This window comes from Salvelinus alpinus, chromosome 3 (genome assembly GCF_045679555.1).
Source record: "Salvelinus alpinus chromosome 3, SLU_Salpinus.1, whole genome shotgun sequence".
NCBI lineage: Eukaryota > Metazoa > Chordata > Actinopteri > Salmoniformes > Salmonidae > Salvelinus > Salvelinus alpinus.
In genome coordinates, this window is record NC_092088.1 from 96632584 (window position 1) to 96655203 (window position 22620).

The window sequence follows — 22620 nt, forward strand, 5'->3', positions numbered from 1 at the left end:
GCATACTAAACACCTTCAGGCTGACACCTGACACAGCATACTAAACACCTTCAGGCTGACACCTGACACAGCATACTAAACACCTTCAGGCTGACACCTGACACAGCATACTAAACACCTTCAGGCTGACACCTGACACAGCGTACTAAACACCTTCAGGCTGACACCTGACACAGCATATTAAACACCTTCAGGCTGACACCTGACACAGCATACTAAACACCTTCAGGCTGACACCTGACACAGCATACTAAACACCTTCAGGCTGACACCTGACACAGCATACTAAACACCTTCAGGCTGACACCTGACACAGCATATTAAACACCTTCAGGCTGACACCTGACACAGCATACTAAACACCTTCAGGCTGACACCTGACACAGCATACTAAACACCTTCAGGCTGACACCTGACACAGCATACTAAACACCTTCAGGCTGACACCTGACACAGCATACTAAACACCTTCAGGCTGACACCTGACACAGCATACTAAACACCTTCAGGCTGACACCTGACACAGCATACTAAACACCTTCAGGCTGACACCTGACACAGCATACTAAACACCTTCAGGCTGACACCTGACACAGCATACTAAACACCTTCAGGCTGACACCTGACACAGCATACTAAACACCTTCAGGCTGACACCTGACACAGCATACTAAACACCTTCAGGCTGACACCTGACACAGCATACTAAACACCTTCAGGCTGACACCTGACACAGCATACTAAACACCTTCAGGCTGACACCTGACACAGCATACTAAACACCTTCAGGCTGACACCTGACACAGCATACTAAACACCTTCAGGCTGACACCTGACACAGCATACTAAACACCTTCAGGCTGACACCTGACACAGCATACTAAACACCTTCAGGCTGACACCTGACACAGCATACTAAACACCTTCAGGCTGACACCTGACACAGCATACTAAACACCTTCAGGCTGACACCTGACACAGCATACTAAACACCTTCAGGCTGCAGAGAATGTCTGTTGAGGAGCCCTGCTGGTCTGCTCTGCCATGCCAGGCTGACACTAACACAGCATATTAAACAACTTCAGGCTACAGAGAATGTCTGTTGAGGAGCCCTGCTGGTCTGCTCTGCCAGGCCAGGCTGACACCTGACACAGCATACTAAACACCTTCAGGCTACAGAGAATGTCTGTTGAGGAGGCCTGCTGGTCTGCTCTGCCAGGCCAGGCTGACACCTGACACAGCATACTAAACACCTTCAGGCTGCAGTGAATGTCTGTTGAGGAGCCCTGCTGGTCTGCTCTGCCAGGCCAGGCTGACACTAACACAGCATATTAAACACCTTCAGGCTACAGAGAATGTCTGTTGAGGAGGCCTGCTGGTCTGCTCTGCCAGGCCAGGCTGACACTAACACAGCATATTAAACACCTTCAGGCTACAGAGAATGTCTGTTGAGGAGGCCTGCTGGTCTGCTCTGCCAGGCCAGGCTGACACCTGACACAGCATATTAAACACCTTCAGGCTACAGAGAATGTCTGTTGAGGAGGCCTGCTGGTCTGCTCTGCCAGGCCAGGCTGACACCTGACACAGCATATTAAACACCTTCAGGCTACAGTGAATGTCTGTTGAGGAGGCCTGCTGGTCTGCTCTGCCAGGCCAGGCTGACACCTGACACAGCATACTAAACACCTTCAGGCTGCAGAGAATGTCTGTTGAGGAGGCCTGCTGGTCTGCTCTGCCAGGCCAGGCTGACACCTAACACAGCATATTAAACAACTTCAGGCTACAGAGAATGTCTGTTGAGGAGGCCTGCTGCTCTGCTCTGCCAGGCCAGGCTGACACCTGACACAGCATACTAAACACCTTCAGGCTGCAGAGAATGTCTGTTGAGGAGGCCTGTTGCTCTGCTCTGCCAGGCCAGGCTGACACCTGACACAGCATACTAAACACCTTCAGGCTGCAGAGAATGTCTGTTGAGGAGGCCTGCTGGTCTGCTCTGCCAGGCCAGGCTGACACCTGACACAGCATACTAAACAACTTCAGGCTGCAGAGAATGTCTGTTGAGGAGGCCTGCTGGTCTGCTCTGCCAGGCCAGGCTGACACCTGACACAGCATACTAAACAACTTCAGGCTGCAGAGAATGTCTGTTGAGGAGGCCTGCTGGTCTGCTCTGCCAGGCCAGGCTGACACCTAACACAGCATACTAAACACCTTCAGGCTGCAGAGAATGTCTGTTGAGGAGGCCTGCTGCTCTATGGTCCACCATCTGTTGATGATTCCATATTGTACTGTCCATTGAGGAGCCCTGCTGGTCTGCTCTGCCAGGCCAGGCTGACACCTGACACAGCATACTAAACACCTTCAGGCTGCAGTGAATGTCTGTTGAGGAGGCCTGCTGCTCTATGGTCCACCATCTGTTGATGATTCCATATTCTACTATCTGTTGAGGAGGCCTGCTGCTCTATGGTCCACCATCTGTTGATGATTCCATATTCTACTATCTGTTGAGGAGGCCTGCTGCTCTATGGTCCACCATCTGTTGATGATTCCATATTCTACTGTCTGTTGAGGAGGCCTGCTGCTCTATGGTCCACCATCTGTTGATGATTCCATATTCTACTGTCTGTTGAGGAGGCCTGCTGCTCTATGGTCCACCATCTGTTGATGATTCCATATTCTACTGTCTGTTGAGGAGGCCTGCTGCTCTATGGTCCACCATCTGTTGATGATTCCATATTCTACTGTCTGTTGAGGAGGCCTGCTGCTCTATGGTCCACCATCTGTTGATGATTCCATATTCTACTGTCTGTTGAGGAGGCCTGCTGCTCTATGGTCCACCATCTGTTGATGATTCCATATTCTACTGTCTGTTGAGGAGGCCTGCTGCTCTATGGTCCACCATCTGTTGATGATTCCATATTCTACTGTCTGTTGAGGAGGCCTGCTGCTCTATGGTCCACCATCTGTTGATGATTCCATATTCTACTGTCTGTTGAGGAGGCCTGCTGCTCTATGGTCCACCATCTGTTGATGATTCCATATTCTACTGTCTGTTGAGGAGGCCTGCTGCTCTATGGTCCACCATCTGTTGATGATTCCATATTCTACTGTCTGTTGAGGAGGCCTGCTGCTCTATGGTCCACCATCTGTTGATGATTCCATATTCTACTGTCTGTTGAGGAGGCCTGCTGCTCTATGGTCCACCATCTGTTGATGATTCCATATTCTACTGTCTGTTGAGGAGGCCTGCTGCTCTATGGTCCACCATCTGTTGATGATTCCATATTCTACTGTCTGTTGAGGAGGCCTGCTGCTCTATGGTCCACCATCTGTTGATGATTCCATAGCCTACTGTCTGTTGAGGAGGCCTGCTGCTCTATGGTCCACCATCTGTTGATGATTCCATATTCTACTGTCTGTTGAGGAGGCCAGCTGCTCTATGGTCCACCATCTGTTGATGATTCCATAGCCTACTGTCTGTTGAGGAGGCCTGCTGCTCTATGGTCCATCTGTTGATGATTCCATAGCCTAATGTCTGTTGAGGAGGCCTGCTGCTCTATGGTCCACCATCTGTTGATGATTCCATATTCTAATGTCTGTTGAGGAGGCCTGCTGCTCTATGGTCCATCTGTTGATGATTCCATATTCTACTGTCTGTTGAGGAGGCCTGCTGCTCTATGGTCCACCATCTGTTGATGATTCCATATTCTACTGTCTGTTGAGGAGGCCTGCTGCTCTATGGTCCACCATCTGTTGATGATTCCATAGCCTAATGTCTGTTGAGGAGGCCTGCTGCTCTATGGTCCACCATCTGTTGATGATTCCATAGCCTAATGTCTGTTGAGGAGGCCTGCTGCTCTATGGTCCACCATCTGTTGATGATTCCATATTCTACTGTCTGTTGAGGAGGCCTGCTGCTCTATGGTCCACCATCTGTTGATGATTCCATATTCTACTGTCTGTTGAGGAGGCCTGCTGCTCTATGGTCCACCATCTGTTGATGATTCCATATTCTACTGTCTGTTGAGGAGGCCTGCTGCTCTATGGTCCACCATCTGTTGATGATTCCATATTCTACTGTCTGTTGAGGAGGCCTGCTGCTCTATGGTCCACCATCTGTTGATGATTCCATAGCCTAATGTCTGTTGAGGAGGCCTGCTGCTCTGTGGTCCACCATCTGTTGATGATTCCATAGCCTAATGTCTGTTGAGGAGGCCTGCTGCTCTGTGGTCCACCATCTGTTGATGATTCCATAGCCTACTGTCTGTTGAGGAGGCCTGCTGCTCTGTGGTCCATCTGTTCTATGATTCCATAGCCTACTGTCTGTTGAGGAGGCCTGCTGCTTTGTGGTCCACCATCTGTTGATGATTCCATATTCTACTGTCTGTTGAGGAGGCCTGCTGCTCTATGGTCCACCATCTGTTGATGATTCCATAGCCTAATGTCTGTTGAGGAGGCCTGCTGCTCGATGGTCCATCTGTTGATGATTCCATAGCTTAATGTCTGTTGAGGAGGCCTGCTGCTCTATGGTTCACCATCTGTTGATGATTCCATATTCTACTGTTGGTTGAGGAGGCCTGCTGCTCTATGGTCCATCTGTTGATGATTCCATAGCCTACTGTCTGTTGAGGAGGCCTGCTGCTCTATGGTCCACCATCGGTTGATGATTCCATAGCCTATTGTCTGTTGAGGAGGCCTGCTGCTCTATGGTCCACCATCTGTTCTATGATTCCATAGCCTAATGTCTGTTGAGGAGGCCTGCTGCTCTATGGTCCATCTGTTGATGATTCCATAGCCTAATGTCTGTTGAGGAGGCCTGCTGCTCTATGGTCCATCTGTTGATGATTCCATAGCCTAATGTCTGTTGAGGAGGCCTGCTGCTCTATGGTCCACCATCTGTTCTATGATTCCATAGCCTAATGTCTGTTGAGGAGGCCTGCTGCTCTATGGTCCATCTGTTGATGATTCCATATTCTACTGTCTGTTGAGGAGGCCTGCTGCTCTATGGTCCACCATCTGTTGATGATTCCATATTCTAATGTCTGTTGAGGAGGCCTGCTGCTCTATGGTCCATCTGTTGATGATTCCATATTCTACTGTCTGTTGAGGAGGCCTGCTGCTCTATGGTCCACCATCTGTTGATGATTCCATATTCTACTGTCTGTTGAGGAGGCCTGCTGCTCTATGGTCCACCATCTGTTGATGATTCCATATTCTAATGTCTGTTGAGGAGGCCTGCTGCTCTATGGTCCACCATCTGTTGATGATTCCATAGCCTAATGTCTGTTGAGGAGGCCTGCTGCTCTATGGTCCACCATCTGTTGATGATTCCATATTCTACTGTCTGTTGAGGAGGCCTGCTGCTCTATGGTCCACCATCTGTTGATGATTCCATATTCTACTGTCTGTTGAGGAGGCCTGCTGCTCTATGGTCCACCATCTGTTGATGATTCCATATTCTACTGTCTGTTGAGGAGGCCTGCTGCTCTATGGTCCACCATCTGTTGATGATTCCATATTCTACTGTCTGTTGAGGAGGCCTGCTGCTCTATGGTCCACCATCTGTTGATGATTCCATAGCCTAATGTCTGTTGAGGAGGCCTGCTGCTCTGTGGTCCACCATCTGTTGATGATTCCATAGCCTAATGTCTGTTGAGGAGGCCTGCTGCTCTGTGGTCCACCATCTGTTGATGATTCCATAGCCTACTGTCTGTTGAGGAGGCCTGCTGCTCTGTGGTCCATCTGTTCTATGATTCCATAGCCTACTGTCTGTTGAGGAGGCCTGCTGCTCTGTGGTCCACCATCTGTTGATGATTCCATATTCTACTGTCTGTTGAGGAGGCCTGCTGCTCTATGGTCCACCATCTGTTGATGATTCCATAGCCTAATGTCTGTTGAGGAGGCCTTCTGCTCGATGGTCCATCTGTTGATGATTCCATAGCCTAATGTCTGTTGAGGAGGCCTGCTGCTCTATGGTTCACCATCTGTTGATGATTCCATATTCTACTGTTGGTTGAGGAGGCCTGCTGCTCTATGGTCCATCTGTTGATGATTCCATAGCCTACTGTCTGTTGAGGAGGCCTGCTGCTCTATGGTCCACCATCGGTTGATGATTCCATAGCCTATTGTCTGTTGAGGAGGCCTGCTGCTCTATGGTCCACCATCTGTTCTATGATTCCATAGCCTAATGTCTGTTGAGGAGGCCTGCTGCTCTATGGTCCATCTGTTGATGATTCCATAGCCTAATGTCTGTTGAGGAGGCCTGCTGCTCTATGGTCCATCTGTTGATGATTCCATAGCCTAATGTCTGTTGAGGAGGCCTGCTGCTCTATGGTCCACCATCTGTTCTATGATTCCATAGCCTAATGTCTGTTGAGGAGGCCTGCTGCTCTATGGTCCATCTGTTGATGATTCCATAGCCTAATGTCTGTTGAGGAGGCCTGCTGCTCTGTGGTCCACCATCTGTTGATGATTCCATATTCTACTGTCTGTTGAGGAGGCCTGCTGCTCTATGGTCCACCATCTGTTGATGATTCCATAGCCTAATGTCTGTTGAGGAGGCCTGCTGCTCGATGGTCCATCTGTTGATGATTCCATAGCCTACTGTCTGTTGAGGAGGCCTGCTGCTCTATGGTCCACCATCTGTTGATGATTCCATAGCCTACTGTTGGTTGAGGAGGCCTGCTGCTCTATGGTCCATCTGTTGATGATTCCATAGCCTACTGTCTGTTGAGGAGGCCTGCTGCTCTGTGGTCCACCATCGGTTGATGATTCCATAGCCTACTGTCTGTTGAGGAGGCCTGCTGCTCTATGGTCCACCATCGGTTGATGATTCCATAGCCTACTGTCTGTTGAGGAGGCCTGCTGCTCTGTGATCCATCTGTTCTATGATTCCGTAGCCTACTGTCTGTTGAGGAGGCCTGCTGCTCTATGGTCCACCATCGGTTGATGATTCCATAGCCTACTGTCTGTTGAGGAGGCCTGCTGCTCTGTGGTCCATCTGTTCTATGATTCCGTAGCCTACTGTCTGTTGAGGAGGCCTGCTGCTCTGTGGTCCATCTGTTCTATGATTCCGTAGCCTACATATTTTACTTTTGACAAAAGATACAAACTTCCCTGATTTCTGCTGGGTAGCCGAAACCTAAATCCACCGTGCTTCACATTTAGTTCTACATTTATCATAGTCACGGAATCCAAAACCAATGATAGCTATGCCTATATGAATGTTCACACCTTGATACTGAATACTGCACTGTTGGGAAAGAGCTTGCAAGTAAGCATTTCACTGTACAGTCGTGACACAAATATTAATTTCCACAAAGTTTGCTGCTTCAGTGTCTTTAGATATTTTTGTCAGATGTTACTATAGAATACTGAAGTATAATTACAAGCATTTCATAAGTGTCAAAGACTTGTATTGACAATTACATGAAGTTGATGCAAAGAGTCAATATGTGCAGTGTTGACCCTTATTTTTCAAGACCTCTGCAATCCGCCCTGACATGCTGTCAATTAACTTCTGGGCCACATCCTGACTGATGGCAGCCCATTCTTGCATAATCAATCCTTGGAGTTTGTCAGAATTTGTGGGTTTTTGTTTGTCCACCCGCCTCTTGAGGATTGACCACAAGTTCTCAATGGGATTAAGATCAAATCAAATGTATTTATATAGCCCTTCGTACATCAGCTGATATCTCAAAGTGCTGTACAGAAACCCAGCCTAAAACCCCAAACAGCAAGCAATGCAGGTGTAGAAGCACGGAGGCTAGAAAAAACTCCCTAGAAAGGCCAAAACCTAGGAAGAAACCTAGAGAGGAACCAGGCTATGAGGGGTGGCCAGTCCTCTTCTGGCTGTGCCGGGTGGAGATTATAACAGAACATGGCCAAGATGTTCAAATGTTTGTAAATGACCAGCATGGTCAAATAATAATAATCACAGTAGTTGTCGAGGGTGCAGCAAGTCAGCACCTCAGGAGTAAATGTCAGTTGGCTTTTCATAGCCGATCATTGAGAGTATCTCTACCGCTCCTGCTGTCTCTAGAGAGTTGGAAACAGCAGATCTGGGACAGGTAGCACGTCCGGTGAACAGGTCAGGATTCCATAGCCGCAGGCAGAACCGTTTAAACTGGAGCAGCAGCACGGCCAGGTGGACTGGGGACAGCAAGGAGTCATCATGCCAGGTAGTCCTGAGGCATGGTCCTAGGGCTTAGGTCGTCCGAGAGAGAGAAAGAAAGAGAGAAAGAAAGAAAGAGAGCGAGAGAGAGAGAAAGAAAGAAAGATAGAATTAGAGAGAGCATACTTATATTCACACAGGACACCGGATAAAACAGGAGAAATACTCCAGATATAACATACTTAAATTCACACAGGACACCGGATAAGACAGGAGAAATACTCCAGATATAACAGACTGACCCTAGCCCCCCAACACATAAACTACTGCAGCATAAATACTGGAGGCTGAGACAGGAGGGGTCAGGAGACACTGCGGCCCCATCCGATGATACCCCCGGACAGGACCAAACAGGCAGGATATAACCCCACCCACTTTGCCAAAGCACAGCCCCCACACCACTAGAGGGATATCTTCTACCACCAACTTACCATCCTGAGACAAGGCCGAGTATAGCCCACAAAGATCTCCGCCACGGCACAACCCAAGGGGGGGCGCCAACCCAGACAGGAAGACCACATCAGTGACTCAACCCACTCAAGTGACGCACCCCTCCTAGGGAGGGCATGGAAGAGCACCAGTAAGCCAGTGACTCAGCCCCTGTAATAGGGTTAGAGGCAGAGAATCCCAGTGGAGAGAGGGGAACCGGCCAGGCAGAGACAGCAAGGGCGGTTCGTTGCTCCAGTGTCTTTCCGTTCACCTTCACACTCCTTGGCCAGACTACACTCAATCATCTTATGTCTCTCACATGAGTAGGCAGACCATTCCATAAAAATGGAGCTCTATAGGAGAAAGCCCTGCCTCCAGCTGTTTGCTTAGAAATTCTAGGGACAATCAGGAGGCCTGCGTCTTGTGACCGTAGCGTACGTGTAGGTATGTACGGCAGGACCAACTCGGAAAGATAGGTAGGAGCAAGCTCATGTAATGCTTTGTAGGTTAGCAGTAAAACCTCGAAATCAGCCCTTGCTTTAACAGGAAGCCAGTGTAGAGAGGCACTGGAGAAATATGATCAAATGTTTTGGTTCTAGTCAAGATTCTAGCAGCCGTATTTAGCACTAACTGAAGTTTATTTGGTGCTTTATCCGGGTAGACGGAAAGTAGAGCATTGTAGTAGTCTAACCTCGAAGTGACAAAAGCATGGATTAAATTTTCTGCATCATTTTTGGACAGAACATTATTGATTTTTGCAATGTTACGTAGATGGAAAAAAGCTGTCCTTGAAACAGTCTTGATATGTTCGTCAAAAGAGAGATCAGGGTCCAGAGTAACGCCGAGGTCCTTCACAGCTTTATTTGAGACGACTGTACAACCATCAAGATGAATTGTTAGATTCAACAGAAGATCTCTTTGTTTCTTGGGACCTAGAACAAGCATCTCTGTTTTGTCCGAGTTTAAAAGTAGAAAGTTTGCAGCCATCCACTTCCTTATGTCTGAAACGCAGGCTTCCAGCGAGGGCAATTTTGGGGCTTCACCATGTTTCATTGAAATGTACAGCTGTGTGTCATCCGCACAGCAGTGAAAGTTAACATTATGTTTTCGAATGACATCCCCAAGAGGTGAAATATATAGTGAAAACAATAGTGGTCCTAAAACGGAACCTTGAGGAACACCGAAATTTACAGTTGATTTGTCAGAGGACAAACCATCCACAGAGACAAACTGATATCTTTCCGACAGATAAGATCTAAACCAGTTTGGTACACATCCGGTGGATAGATAGACATTTATTATGTTCAACATAGGAGGGCCAAGCACAGGAAGAAGCTCTTTCAGTAGTTTAGTTGGAATAGGGTCCAGTATGCAGCTTGAAGGTTAGGAGGCCATGATTATTTTCATCATTGTGTCAAGAGATATAGTACTAATACACTTGAGTGTCTCCCTTGAGCCTAGGTCCTGGCAGAGTTGTGCAGACTCAGGACAACTGAGCTTTGGAGGAATACGCAGATTTAAAGAGGAGTCCGTAATTTGCTTTCTAATGATCATGATATTTTCCTCAAAGAAGTTCATGAATTTATCACTGCTGAAGTGAAAGCCATCCTCTCTTGGGGAATGCTGCTTTTTAGTTAGCTTTGCGACAGTATAAAACATGACAAATGTTTGGTCTGGGGAGTTTCCTGGCCATGGACCCAAAATATCGATGTTTTGTTCCCCGAGCCACTTAGTTATTACTTTTGCCTTATGGCAAGGTGCTCCATCATGCTGGAAAAGGCATTGTTCATCATCAAACTGTTCCTGGATGGTTGGGAAAAGTTGCTCTCGGAGGATGTGTTGGTACCATTCTTTAGTCATGGCTGTGTTCTTAGGCAAAATTGTGAGTGAGCACACTCCCTTGGCTGAGAAGCAACCCCACACATGAATGGTCTCAGGATGCGTTACTGTTGGCATGACACAGGATTGATGGTAGCGCTCACCTTGTCTTCTCCAGACAAGCTTTTTTCCGAATGCCCCAAAAAATTGGAAAGGGGATTCATCAGAGACAATGACTTTACCCCAGTCCTCAGCAGTTCAATCCTTGTACCTTTTGCAGAATATCAGTCTGTCCCTGATGTTGTTCCTGGAGAGAAGTGGCTTCTTTGCTGCCCTTCTTGACACCAGGCCATCCTCCAAAAGTCTTCGCCTCACTGTGCGTGCAGATGCACTCACACCTGCCTGCTGCCATTCCTGAGCAAGCTCTGTACTGGTGGTGGCCCGATCCCGCAGCTGAATCAACTTTAGGAGACAGTCCTGGCGCTTGCTGGACTTTATTGGGCGCCTTGAAGCCTTCTTCACAACAATTGAACCGCTCTCCTTGAAGTTCTTGATGATCCGATAAATGGTTGATTTAGGTGCAATATTACTTGCAGCAATATCCTTGCCTGTGAAGCCCTTTTTGTGCAAGCAATGATGACGGCACGTGTTTCCTTGCAGGTAACCATGGTTGACAGAGGAAGAACAATGATTCCAAGCACCACCCTCCTTTTGAAGCTTCGTCTGTTATTCGAACTCAATCAGCATGACAGAGTGATATCCAACCTTGTCCTCGTCAACACTCACACCTGTGTTAATGAGAGAATCACTGACATGATGTCAGTTGGTCCTTTTGTGGCAGGGCTGAAATGCAGTGGAAATGTTTTTTGGGGGATTCAGTTAATTTGCATTCATCTGATCACTCTTCATAACATTCTGGAGTATATGCAAATTGCCATTATACAAACTGAGGCAGCAGACTTTGTGAAAATTTATATTTGTGTCATTCTCAAAACTTTTGGCCACAACTGTACTATTCTATACCTGCTGTATCCTGTGCATGTTACAAATAAACGTTTAAACTTGAAACTTTACATTCTAATAATGTTTATATTCTAATAACATTCACTCAGAGAGAGCGAGAGCAAGTGAGGAGAGAAATGTTTTTTTGCTCCCAGTCTCTTTAGACTGAAAGGTCTAAGTTTCTACAAACAAGGTTAACACTGTAGCTCTTCTGGTTAAGCCAGTGGCTTGCTGTGTCTGAAATAGCTCTACCCACCCAAATCCCACCAATCCTTCCCAGCCACCAGTACAGAATGTGGAGCTAGTACAGTACCACTTGGAGAAAATCTCCCGGGCCAAGGAACTGATTAAAGCACATCCTGCCTGGAACAAGCCATGCTAGGAGCCTGCAGAGCCTGTGAGGTGCCTGCCTGGAACAAGCCATGCTAGGAGCCTGCAGAGCCTGCGAGGTGCCTGCCTGGACCAAGCCATGCTAGGAGCCTGTGAGGTGCCTGCCTGGACCAAGCCATGCTAGGAGCCTGCAGAGCCTGCGAGGTGCCTGCCTGGACCAAGCCATGCTAGGAGCCTGCAGAGCCTGTGAGGTGCCTGCCTGGACCAAGCCATGCTAGGAGCCTGCAGAGCCTGCGAGGTGCCTGCCTGGAACAAGTCATGCTAGGAGCCTGTGAGGTGCCTGCCTGGAACAAGTCATGCTAGGAGCCTGCGAGGTGCCTGCCTGAGCACAATGGCTGTGTTGTTAGAGAAAACCCACGAGGGTTTTGTCCATGTTGATGTTATGCTGTACACAAGACAGGCAGGTAGGGAGAGATATACAGTACCATTCAAAAGTTTGGACACCTACTCATTCAAGGGCTTTTCTTTATCTTTACTATTTTCTATGTTGTAGAATAATAGTGAAGACATCAAAACTATGAAATAACACATGGAATCATGTAGTAACCAAAAAGGTGTTAAACAAATCAAAATCTATTTTAGATTTGAAATTCTTCAAAGTAGCCACCCTTTGCCTTGATGACAGCTTTGCATACTCTTGGCATTCTCTCAACCAGCTTCACCTGGAATGATTTTCCAACCGTCTTGAAGGAGTTCCCACATATGCTGAGCGCTTGCTGGCTGATTTTCCTTCACTCTGCGGCCCAACTCATCCCAAACCATCTCAATTGGGTTGAGGTTGGGTGTTTGTGGAGGCCAGGTCATCTGATGCAGCACTCCATCACTCTCCTTCTTGGTCAAGTAGCCCTTACACAGCCTGGAGGTGTTGGGTCATTGAAAAACAAATGATAGTCCCACTAAGTGCAAACCAGATGGGATGGCGTATCGCTGCAGAATGCCGTGGTAGCCATGCTGGTTAAGTGTGCCTTGAATTCTAAATAAATCACAGACAGTGTCACCTGCAAAGCACCCCCGACACCATCACACCTCTTCCTCCATGCTTCACGGTGGGAACCACACATGCGGAGAGATCATCCGTTCACCTACTCTGCGTCTCACAAAGACACGTCGGTTGGAACCAAAAATCTCGAATTTGGACTCATATATTTTCATGTGTTTACCACTTTTTTGGTTACTACATGATTCCATATGTGTTATTTCATAGTTTTGATGTATTCACTATTATTCTACAATGTATAAAATACTAAAAATAAAGAAAAACCTTTAAATGAGTAAATGTTCTTAATCTTTTGACTGGTACTGTATTTCCCTCTAGCTATCTTACAGCTGCTGTGCTCATTGCTGTGAGCTAGCTGGACAGAAACAATCTAAATCCGAATGAGGCTCTGTGAGTCGTGAACTCAGCTGAGCAGAGGCAGAGCAGCCATTGGCTGTTTGGGATGCGTTCCAAATGGAACCCTATTTGACCTATTAGCTTTATAATGCAGTACTTTTGACCAATTGATCCCGGTGAAAAGTAGTACACTATATAGGGAATAGGGTGCCACTTGGTTTGGTACCTCCCTTCACTAGTAAAGTTTTTTAAATAAATCAAATAAAAAAAGACTATGGATCGATTTAAAGACTGTATGCAGGAGATTTAAACTGCATCAGTAGTATGTACTTCTGTATGTACTACAGTATTCTGACGCAAGGTTATTGAAACTACATTAAATAACATTAGTGATGTTTAGAGTATGTTCCACTATGGCTGGAAAATGCTGTGGCTATTTCTGATGTTTGGTCCTCATTGTTCAACAGCTGCTTAGTTTAACGTCCAACATCAACCCGACATTTATACAGGTCAGCATTCAACTCCGTATGGAGATCTGAGTACATTACATCACACAAAGTCAAGGGGAATCTGGGGTCATCTGCCTTTACTTTACTTATACACTGTTTCATTAAATAGCTGATTTACTGTTCTGGAAGTGAATGAACAAGGCTATTTGGTTGATGTGTAGCCTAGTCGACGTTCCTTTGCTGTGTAAATGTTGGATTGTTGCCAAGTTCCAGTCTTGCGTCAGTTACACAGTCGTTTCTATGTTTGTACTGTGGTGTTTTAAACAGTGTGTGCTGTCCTGCCTATTGACATTTAGCTTATCATTTATCTAGTGTGTTAAGACATCTCTTCCCTCTTAATTCAGCGATATGTGCACAGATAGAAGGCTGATAGATGGGTGATGTGTCCTTGGGGAGAGGGTAAACACCACGTCTTGTTTTGGAGAACTTGGCGTAGACTCCACCCCCCCAGCTGGGTTTATTTACATTCATGACATAGTTACAGAGAGACCAGCAACAACAAAAATGCGTCCTTATTTTGGTCCTGTAATTTGTAAGGAGCACCACCGTACTTAGAGTGACCTGAGAGGCGGCATGTGCCGCGTCTGCCTTCATCACTGTGACTGCTGTGTTTATGACTGACTGGGATAATGACTTCATAGACAGGCAGGCCATCCCAGGGCCTTCGTCGGCTGTGTTTAAAGCATCACTCGAGAACAAAGTGCATCAGCTCAGACCTCCAGTATTCTGGTAAACAGGAGAGAGACTGTCACTAACACAGATAAATCAATATGGCCGACCTCCGCTCTGCTGGGAGGAGACCATTTGACCTAACTCACCATGGTCTAGTGTTGAGACATATCTGGTCTAGTGTTGAGACATATCTGGTCTAGTGTTGAGACATATCTGGTCTAGTGTTGAGACATATCTGGTCTAGTGTTGAGACATATCTGGTCTAGTGTTGAGACATATCTGGTCTAGTGTTGAGACATATCTGGTCTAGTGTTGAGACATATCTGGTCTAGTGTTGAGACATATCTGGTCTAGTGTTGAGACATATCTGGTCTAGTGTTGAGACATATCTGGTCTAGTGTTGAGACATATCTGGTCTAGTGTTGAGACATATCTGGTCTAGTGTTGTTGAGACATATCTGGTCGTGTGTATTTTGAAACATATCTGGGCGTGTGTGTTTGTGATGGTTTCTGCACACTTTATTGTTAAATTATGCTTTGAAGTTAACTTTGAACAGGCATTAAACTGGAAGAGAATAACATCTATCTTCCATGTGTTGTTGTGGTCAATATCCTATATAATGTCCTTAATAATAATAATAATAATAATAATATTTGTATTTTTTTACGTTCTTGTCTCATCGCTGCAACTCTTCAACGGGCTCGGGATAGGCAAAGGTCAAATCATGCGTCCCCCCCAAATCCGCGTTTCTTAACACCAGCCGCTTAACCCAGAAGCCAGCTGCACCATTCAACTGATGATCGGGTCAGCCTGCAGGCGCTTGGCCCGCCACAAGGAGTCGCTAGAGCACGATGAGCCAAGTAAAGCCCCTCCGGCCAAACCCTCCCCTAACATGGACAACGCTGGGCTTATTGGGCGCCGCCCTATGGGACTCCCGGTCACAGCCGGTTGGGACACGGCCTGGGTTCGATCCCAGACTGTAGTGACGCTGCGATGCGGTACCTAGGAAGGCTGCACCACTCGGGAGGCTCAACGGCAGCCTATTTCATCCTTACATTTTAGTTTAAGACCCAGTTGAAGAAAAAGGAAAACGATGCAGTAAAGCATCGAGACATATTCACACAAACTGTCTAGTAACCGCAGCCAGTGCATCAGGTTCATGTCTGGGCACACATACAAAGTTCAAAATAAACCAATCATAGAAGACTGATTGTATGTATAGCTTACATATATGTTTTCATAGCATATATATTTTCTAGGACAACAGGTTAAAGAGTCACCCTGTGAGAAAAAAAATAATTAGACAGGTTGTTTTTTTTATGTGTAACTCAATGAACCCTGTGTCTCCTGGTCCCTGCTGGTCTCCAGTCAGCTGACTCGGCATGTTGATAATCATGATCCATAACCAAGCGGGACTGTTGCTGTTCTAAGACTTCTATATGTAGCTATGGAAACAGAAACTAGATTCCAAATCCCTCCACCCCATCCCTGGTTCTTTTCCTCAAACCCACATTCAGCAAACCACAAATTGAATCTGTTGATTGACTCTATGGGACCCTAGAGGGAGTGTTGACACGCAGTGGATGGTTTGATGAGGATTAAACATGCTCGGATGGAAATGTTACTTAGGCTGCGTCACAAATGGCTCCCTATTCCGTAGTGCACTATGTTTGACCAGAGCCTTATGGGTTGAGTAAACCTAGGAGGGGGGGAAAAGTCAACTTAAAATGGTCTGTTTGTTCAACTTGTCTCATATGTTCATTAAACTATAAATTATTATTTTGGCATCTTAACTAAAAAAAGCACAGCACATGTTTTTAACATATTTGATATATTTGATATACGTTGATATTTATGCGTGTTCATTTATATATATATATATGTCCTCACCTGGGATTTGAACTCACAACCTCTTGGTTTACATCATTCTAATCTTCCTGCTAAACCACCATGTCTGTCTGGTATCAGTTAATCTGACTATTCTCTCATCATTCATTTACTTATTTCAGCAATTTAAGGGTTTTCTGTTTTGTTGTCTAATGTAGGTGGGGCATATTACTCTGTTTAAATGGTACTTCTTAATCACTATGGTGAATATAATCGTTTTTCTGTGTCCTTTTAACAGAGGTGAGATTTACTTTGAAGTGCAAAGTGTAGCAATACAGGTGAAATCAGTCATTGACACAGACATGGTGGAGACGCAGGAAGATTGGAATGCTGTGAACCAAGAGATTGTGAGTTCAAATCCCAGAGAAGAACATGTTGAATAACAATTACTGTATAAATGAACAGAGACCGTGTCAAATATGTCAGTTGAAAACACTGTATATTAAAAGCACTGTTTGTGTGTCTAACTAGTTCCAGTACCTTTTTTTTTTTAGTTAAGATGCGCAAATAATCATTTTTGTTGAATGAACATATCATTTTATGTTCACCTACGTTTTTCTCCAGTTGGACCTACAGGAAATTTGGCCTAACTCAATTTTTTTTTAGTTCAGGTAACACTTAGACCGAATTAGTTGAGTCAACTAAGAAAGGCTGTGGAACCAGTTAGTTCATAATAATTAGTTGAAACAACTTACAGATTGGAATTCCATGTTGGTTTGAAGCTCCTCCATTAAGTCTCCACACATTCCAGAGCGTCATTATGGGACCGTGTTACAGTCATCAAAGCATTTCTAGGTCAGAGCGTCATTATGGGACCGTGTTACAGTCATCAAAGCATTTCTAGGTCAGAGCGTCATTATGGGACCGTGTTACAGTCATCAAAGCATTTCTATTCCAGAGCGTCATTATGGGACCGTGTTACAGTCATCAAAGCATTTCCATTCCAGAGCGTCATTATGGGACCGTGTTACAGTCATCAAAGCATTTCTAGGTCAGAGCGTCATTATGGGACCGTGTTACAGTCATCAAAGCATTTCTAGGTCAGACTAGCTCAGCCGTTACATAATAACAGTGGTTTCATTTGGACGCGTGCCAATGTTTTAACAAGACGTCGCACATGATCGCCTGTTGAATCACAACTCATAAGAATAGAGGGAGAGTCCCATGGCCAGGAAGGCCCAGCACCAGCATGACACGCACCCACTGTGGACAGCAGCATCCCATTACCAGCCACCCACTGTGGACAGCAGCATCCCATTACCACCCACCCACTGTGGATAGCAGCATCCCATTACCACCCACCCACTGTGGACAGCAGCATCCCATTACCAGCCACCCACTGTGGATAGCAGCATCCCATTACCACCCACCCACTGTGGACAGCAGCATCCCATTACCACCCACCCACTGTGGATAGCAGCATCCCATTACCACCCACCCACTGTGGATAGCAGCATCCCATTACCAGCCACCCACTGTGGATAGCAGCATCCCATTACCAGCCACCCACTGTGGATAGCAGCATCCCATTACCACCCACCCACTGTGGATAGCAGCATCCCATTACCACCCACCCACTGTGGATAGCAGCATCCCATTACCAGCCACCCACTGTGGATAGCAGCATCCCATTACCAGCCACCCACTGTGGATAGCAGCATCCCATTACCACCCACCCACTGTGGATAGCAGCATCCCATTACCACCCACCCACTGTGGATAGCAGCATCCCATTACCAGCCACCCACTGTGGATAGCAGCATCCCATTACCACCCACCCACTGTGGACAGCAGCATCCCATTACCAGCCACCCACTGTGGATAGCAGCATCCCATTACCAGCCACCCACTGTGGATAGCAGCATCCCATTACAACCCACCCACTGTGGATAGCAGCATCCCATTACCACCCACCCACTGTGGATAGCAGCATCCCATTCCATGTATGCAAAACCAAACCGTCAGAGAGCAGACAGACAGACAGACAGACACACACACACACACGCACACGCACACACACACATTCTCTCTGTAAAGGGGATTGCTTCCACTCCTGTGCTGTCGAGTGGAAGCACATTGGTGTGAACTATTGAGCCAAGTGGATCAGTATTCAGTAGGGGTGTTTGTCCTGTCAGGTTCTAAATCAGATTATTACAGGTTATTGTTCAGTAGGGTGTTTGTCCTGTCAGGTTCTATGTCAGATTATTACAGGTCATTGTTCAGTAGGGTGTTTGTCCTGTCAGGTTCTATGTCAGATTATTACAGGTTATTGTTCAGTAGGGTGTTTGTCCTGTCAGGTTCGTTGTCAGATTATTACAGGTTATTGTTCAGTAGGGGTGTTTGTCCTGTCAGGTTCTATGTCAGATTATTACAGGTTATTGTTCAGTAGGGGTGTTTGTCCTGTCAGGTTCTATGTCAGATTATTACAGGTTATTGTTCAGTAGGGTGTTTGTCCTGTCAGGTTCGTTGTCAGATTATTACAGGTTATTGTTCAGTAGGGGTGTTTGTCCTGTCAGGTTCTATGTCAGATTATTACAGGTTATTGTTCAGTAGGGGTGTTTGTCCTGTCAGGTTCTATGTCAGATTATTACAGGTTATTGTTCAGTAGGGGTGTTTGTCCTGTCAGGTTCTATGTCAGATTATTACAGGTTATTGTTCAGTAGGGGTGTTTGTCCTGTCAGGTTCTATGTCAGATTATTACAGGTTATTGTTCATAAGGGTGTTTGTCCTGTCAGGTTCTATGTCAGATTATTACAGGTTATTGTTCAGTAGGGTGTTTGTCCTGTCAGGTTCTATGTCAGATTATTACAGGTTATTGTTCAGTAGGGGTGTTTGTCCTGTCAGGTTCGTTGTCAGATTATTACAGGTTATTGTTCAGTAGGGTGTTTGTCCTGTCAGGTTCTATGTCAGATTATTACAGGTTATTGTTCTGTAGGGTGTTTGTCCTGTCAGGTTCTATGTCAGATTATTACAGGTTATTGTTCAGTAGGGTGTTTGTCCTGTCAGGTTCTATGTCAGATTATTACAGGTTATTGTTCAGTAGGGTGTTGGTCCTGTCAGGTTCTATGTCAGATTATTACAGGTTATTGTTCAGTAGGGTTGTTTGTCCTGTTAGGTTCTATGTCAGATTATTACAGGTTATTGTTCAGTAGGGTGTTTGTCCTGTCAGGTTCTATGTCAGATTATTACAGGTTATTGTTCAGTAGGGTGTTTGTCCTGTCAGGTTCTATGTCAGATTATTACAGGTTATTGTTCAGTAGGGTGTTTGTCCTGTCAGGTTCTATGTCAGATTATTACAGGTTATTGTTCAGTAGGGTGTTTGTCCTGTCAGGTTCTATGTCAGATTATTACAGGTTATTGTTCAGTAGGGTGTTTGTCCTGTCAGGTTCTATGTCAGATTATTACAGGTTATTGTTCAGTAGGGTGTTTGTCCTGTCAGGTTCTATGTCAGATTATTACAGGTTATTGTTCAGTAGGGGTGTTTGTCCTGTCAGTTTTTGTGTCAGGTTATTACAGGTTATTAGCATGATATTAGTGTTAAAGGGGCAATCTGGGATTTGAACAACAACAAGTGAACACCCACCACTTTTTTGGGGGCGTACAGCTGAGGGATGGAGCTGGAGAAATGCAACCACTCAAATTCATAGACCGAGTTATGGATGCTAGTTAATGTTTATTGTTAATGTTAAGAGAGAGTATTTAATACAGGGTCTTTTTACTGTAACAGCATAGCTACCAGTTGTAGGTAGAATAGAGATATTTAGTGAGAGAGACTTTGCGGTACCTCTGGAGGGCCGGCCCTGGCTGGCTGCCTTATCCTTCTGGAGGGCCGGCCCTGGCTGGCTGGCTGGCTGGCTGCCTTATCCTTCTGGAGGGCCGGCCCTGGCTGGCTGCCTTATCCTTCTGGAGGGCCGGCCCTGGCTGGCTGGCTGCCTTATCCTTCTGGAGGGCCGGCCCTGGCTGGCTGGCTGCCTTATCCTTCTGGAGGGCCGGCCCTGGCTGGCTGCCTTATCCTTCTGGAGGGCCGGCCCTGGCTGGCTGCCTTATCCGTCTGGAGGGCCGACCCTGGCTGGCTGCCTTATCCTTCTGGAGGGCCGGCCCTGGCTGGCTGCCTTATCCTTCTGGAGGGCCGGCCCTGGCTGGCTGCCTTATCCTTCTGGAGGGCCGGCCATGGCTGGCTGCCTTATCCTTCTGGAGGGCCGGCCCTGGCTGGCTGCCTTATCCTTCTGGAGGGCCGGCCCTGGCTGGCTGTCTTATCCTTCTGGAGGGCCGGCCCTGGCTGGCTGCCTTATACTTCTTGAAGGCCGGCCTCGGTTGGCTGGCTGCCTTATCCTTCTGGAGGGCCGGCCCTGGCTGGCTGCCTTATCCTTCTGGAGGGGCAGTCCTGTCTGGCTGGCTGGCTGCCTTATCCTTCTGGAGGGCCGGCCCTGGCTGGCTGCCTTATCCTTCTGGAGGGCCGGCCCTGGCTGGCTGGCTGCCTTATCCTTCTGAAAGCTAAACAAACTACCAGCTATGTTTTTGCCAGATGTGACGTGCTGTGTAGAGTCTTTGATGTAAGGCCTGTGTACATCTGTGTACTATGAGCTATCATCACATCACGTATTAAGAAGCACACTATGAGATGATGAATCTAGCATCAGAAACACACTATGAGACGATGAATCTAGCATCAGAAGCAATCTCATATGGGACAGCGTCCCAAATGGAACCCTATTCCCTATATAGTGCACTACCTTTGACCAGGCCCCATGTTTGTTACCCTTGACGTGACAATGACCATAAGAGTTGGCAAGACAGCACAAACAGATCTGAGACCAGGCTATAGACTCCTTCACCCCTTAGTGCCTGTGGGGTGGAGCAAACCATGCACCACGTTCCTAAGGTCTGTCCAATCTACCAACTCAGTGGAGGGCCTACTCACCCTCAACTCAGCAGGACCGGAAGCAATGTCTTGGCTAAAGGAATTCACTAAATAAATAAATTAATGTTGTGTATCTCTCTGGCTGCTTCCCTTAGGTTGATGAGATCTACCACGATGAGTCCTTGGGAACCAACATCAACATCGTCCTCGTCCGCATGATCATGGTTGGGTACAGACAGGTAAGACTTCTCGTCTTCCTGATCACGGTCAGGTACAGACAGGTAAGACTTGTCACCTTCCTGATTATGGTCAGGTACAGACAGGTAAGACTTGTCATCTTCCTGATCATGGTCAGGTACAGACAGGTAAGACTTCTCATCTTCCTGATCACGGCCGGGTACAGACAGGTAAGACTTCTCATCTTCCTGATCCCGGTCAGGTACAGACAGGTAAGACTTCTCATCTTCCTGATCACGGTCAGGTACAGACAGGTAAGACTTCTCATCTTCCTGATCACGGTCAGGTACAGACAGGTAAGGTGTTCAACCTTCCCAAGTTCTCTCACGTCACCCCGCTCCTCCGCTCTCTCCACTGGCTTCCAGTTGAAGCTCGCATCCGCTACAAGACCATGGTGCTTGCCTACGGAGCTGTGAGGGGAACGGCACCTCCGTACCTTCAGGCTCTGATCAGGCCCTACACCCAAACAAGGGCACTGCGTTCATCCACCTCTGGCCTGCTCGCCTCCCTACCTCTGAGGAAGTACAGTTCCCGCTCAGCCCAGTCAAAACTGTTCGCTGCTCTGGCACCCCAATGGTGGAACAAACTCCCTCACGACGCCAGGTCAGCGGAGTCAATCACCACCTTCCGGAGACACCTGAAACCCCACCTCTTTAAGGAATACCTAGGATAGGATAAAGTAATCCTTCTAACCCCCCCCCCCCCCCTTAAAAGAGTTAGATGCACTATTGTAAAGTGGTTGTTCCACTGGATATCATAAGGTGAATGCACCAATTTGTAAGTCGCTCTGGATAAGAGCGTCTGCTAAATGACTTAAATGTAAATGTAATGTAATGTAAGACTTCTCATCTTCCTGATCACGGTCAGGTACAGACAGGTAAGACTTCTCATCTTCCTGATCACGGTCAGGTACAGACAGGTAAGACTTCTCATCTTCCTGATCACGGTCAGGTACAGACAGGTAAGACTTCTCATCTTCCTGATCCCGGTCAGGTACAGACAGGTAAGACTTCTCATCTTCCTGATCACGGTCGGGTACAGACAGGTAAGACTTCTCATCTTCCTGATCACGGTCAGGTACAGACAGGTAAGACGTCTCATCTTCCTGATCCCGGTCAGGTACAGACAGGTAAGACTTCTCATCTTCCTGATCACGGTCAGGTACAGACAGGTAAGACTTCTCATCTTCCTGATCACGGTCAGGTACAGACAGGTAAGACTTGTCATCTTCCTGATCATGGTCAGGTACAGACAGGTAAGACTTCTCATCTTCCTGATCACGGCCGGGTACAGACAGGTAAGACTTCTCAT

The 22620-nt window shown here is 46.8% G+C and overlaps 1 protein-coding gene across 1 annotated transcript in view; it reads left to right on the forward strand.

The window, feature by feature from the left end:
• LOC139569882 (A disintegrin and metalloproteinase with thrombospondin motifs 14-like) overlaps nucleotides 1-22620 on the forward strand; it is a 110506-nt gene that overhangs the window by 67424 nt on the left and 20462 nt on the right. The window contains exon 5 of the mRNA XM_071391204.1: nucleotides 21228-21311. Coding sequence (XP_071247305.1) covers nucleotides 21228-21311 — 84 coding nt within the window. The remainder of the gene's footprint in view (nucleotides 1-21227; nucleotides 21312-22620) is intronic.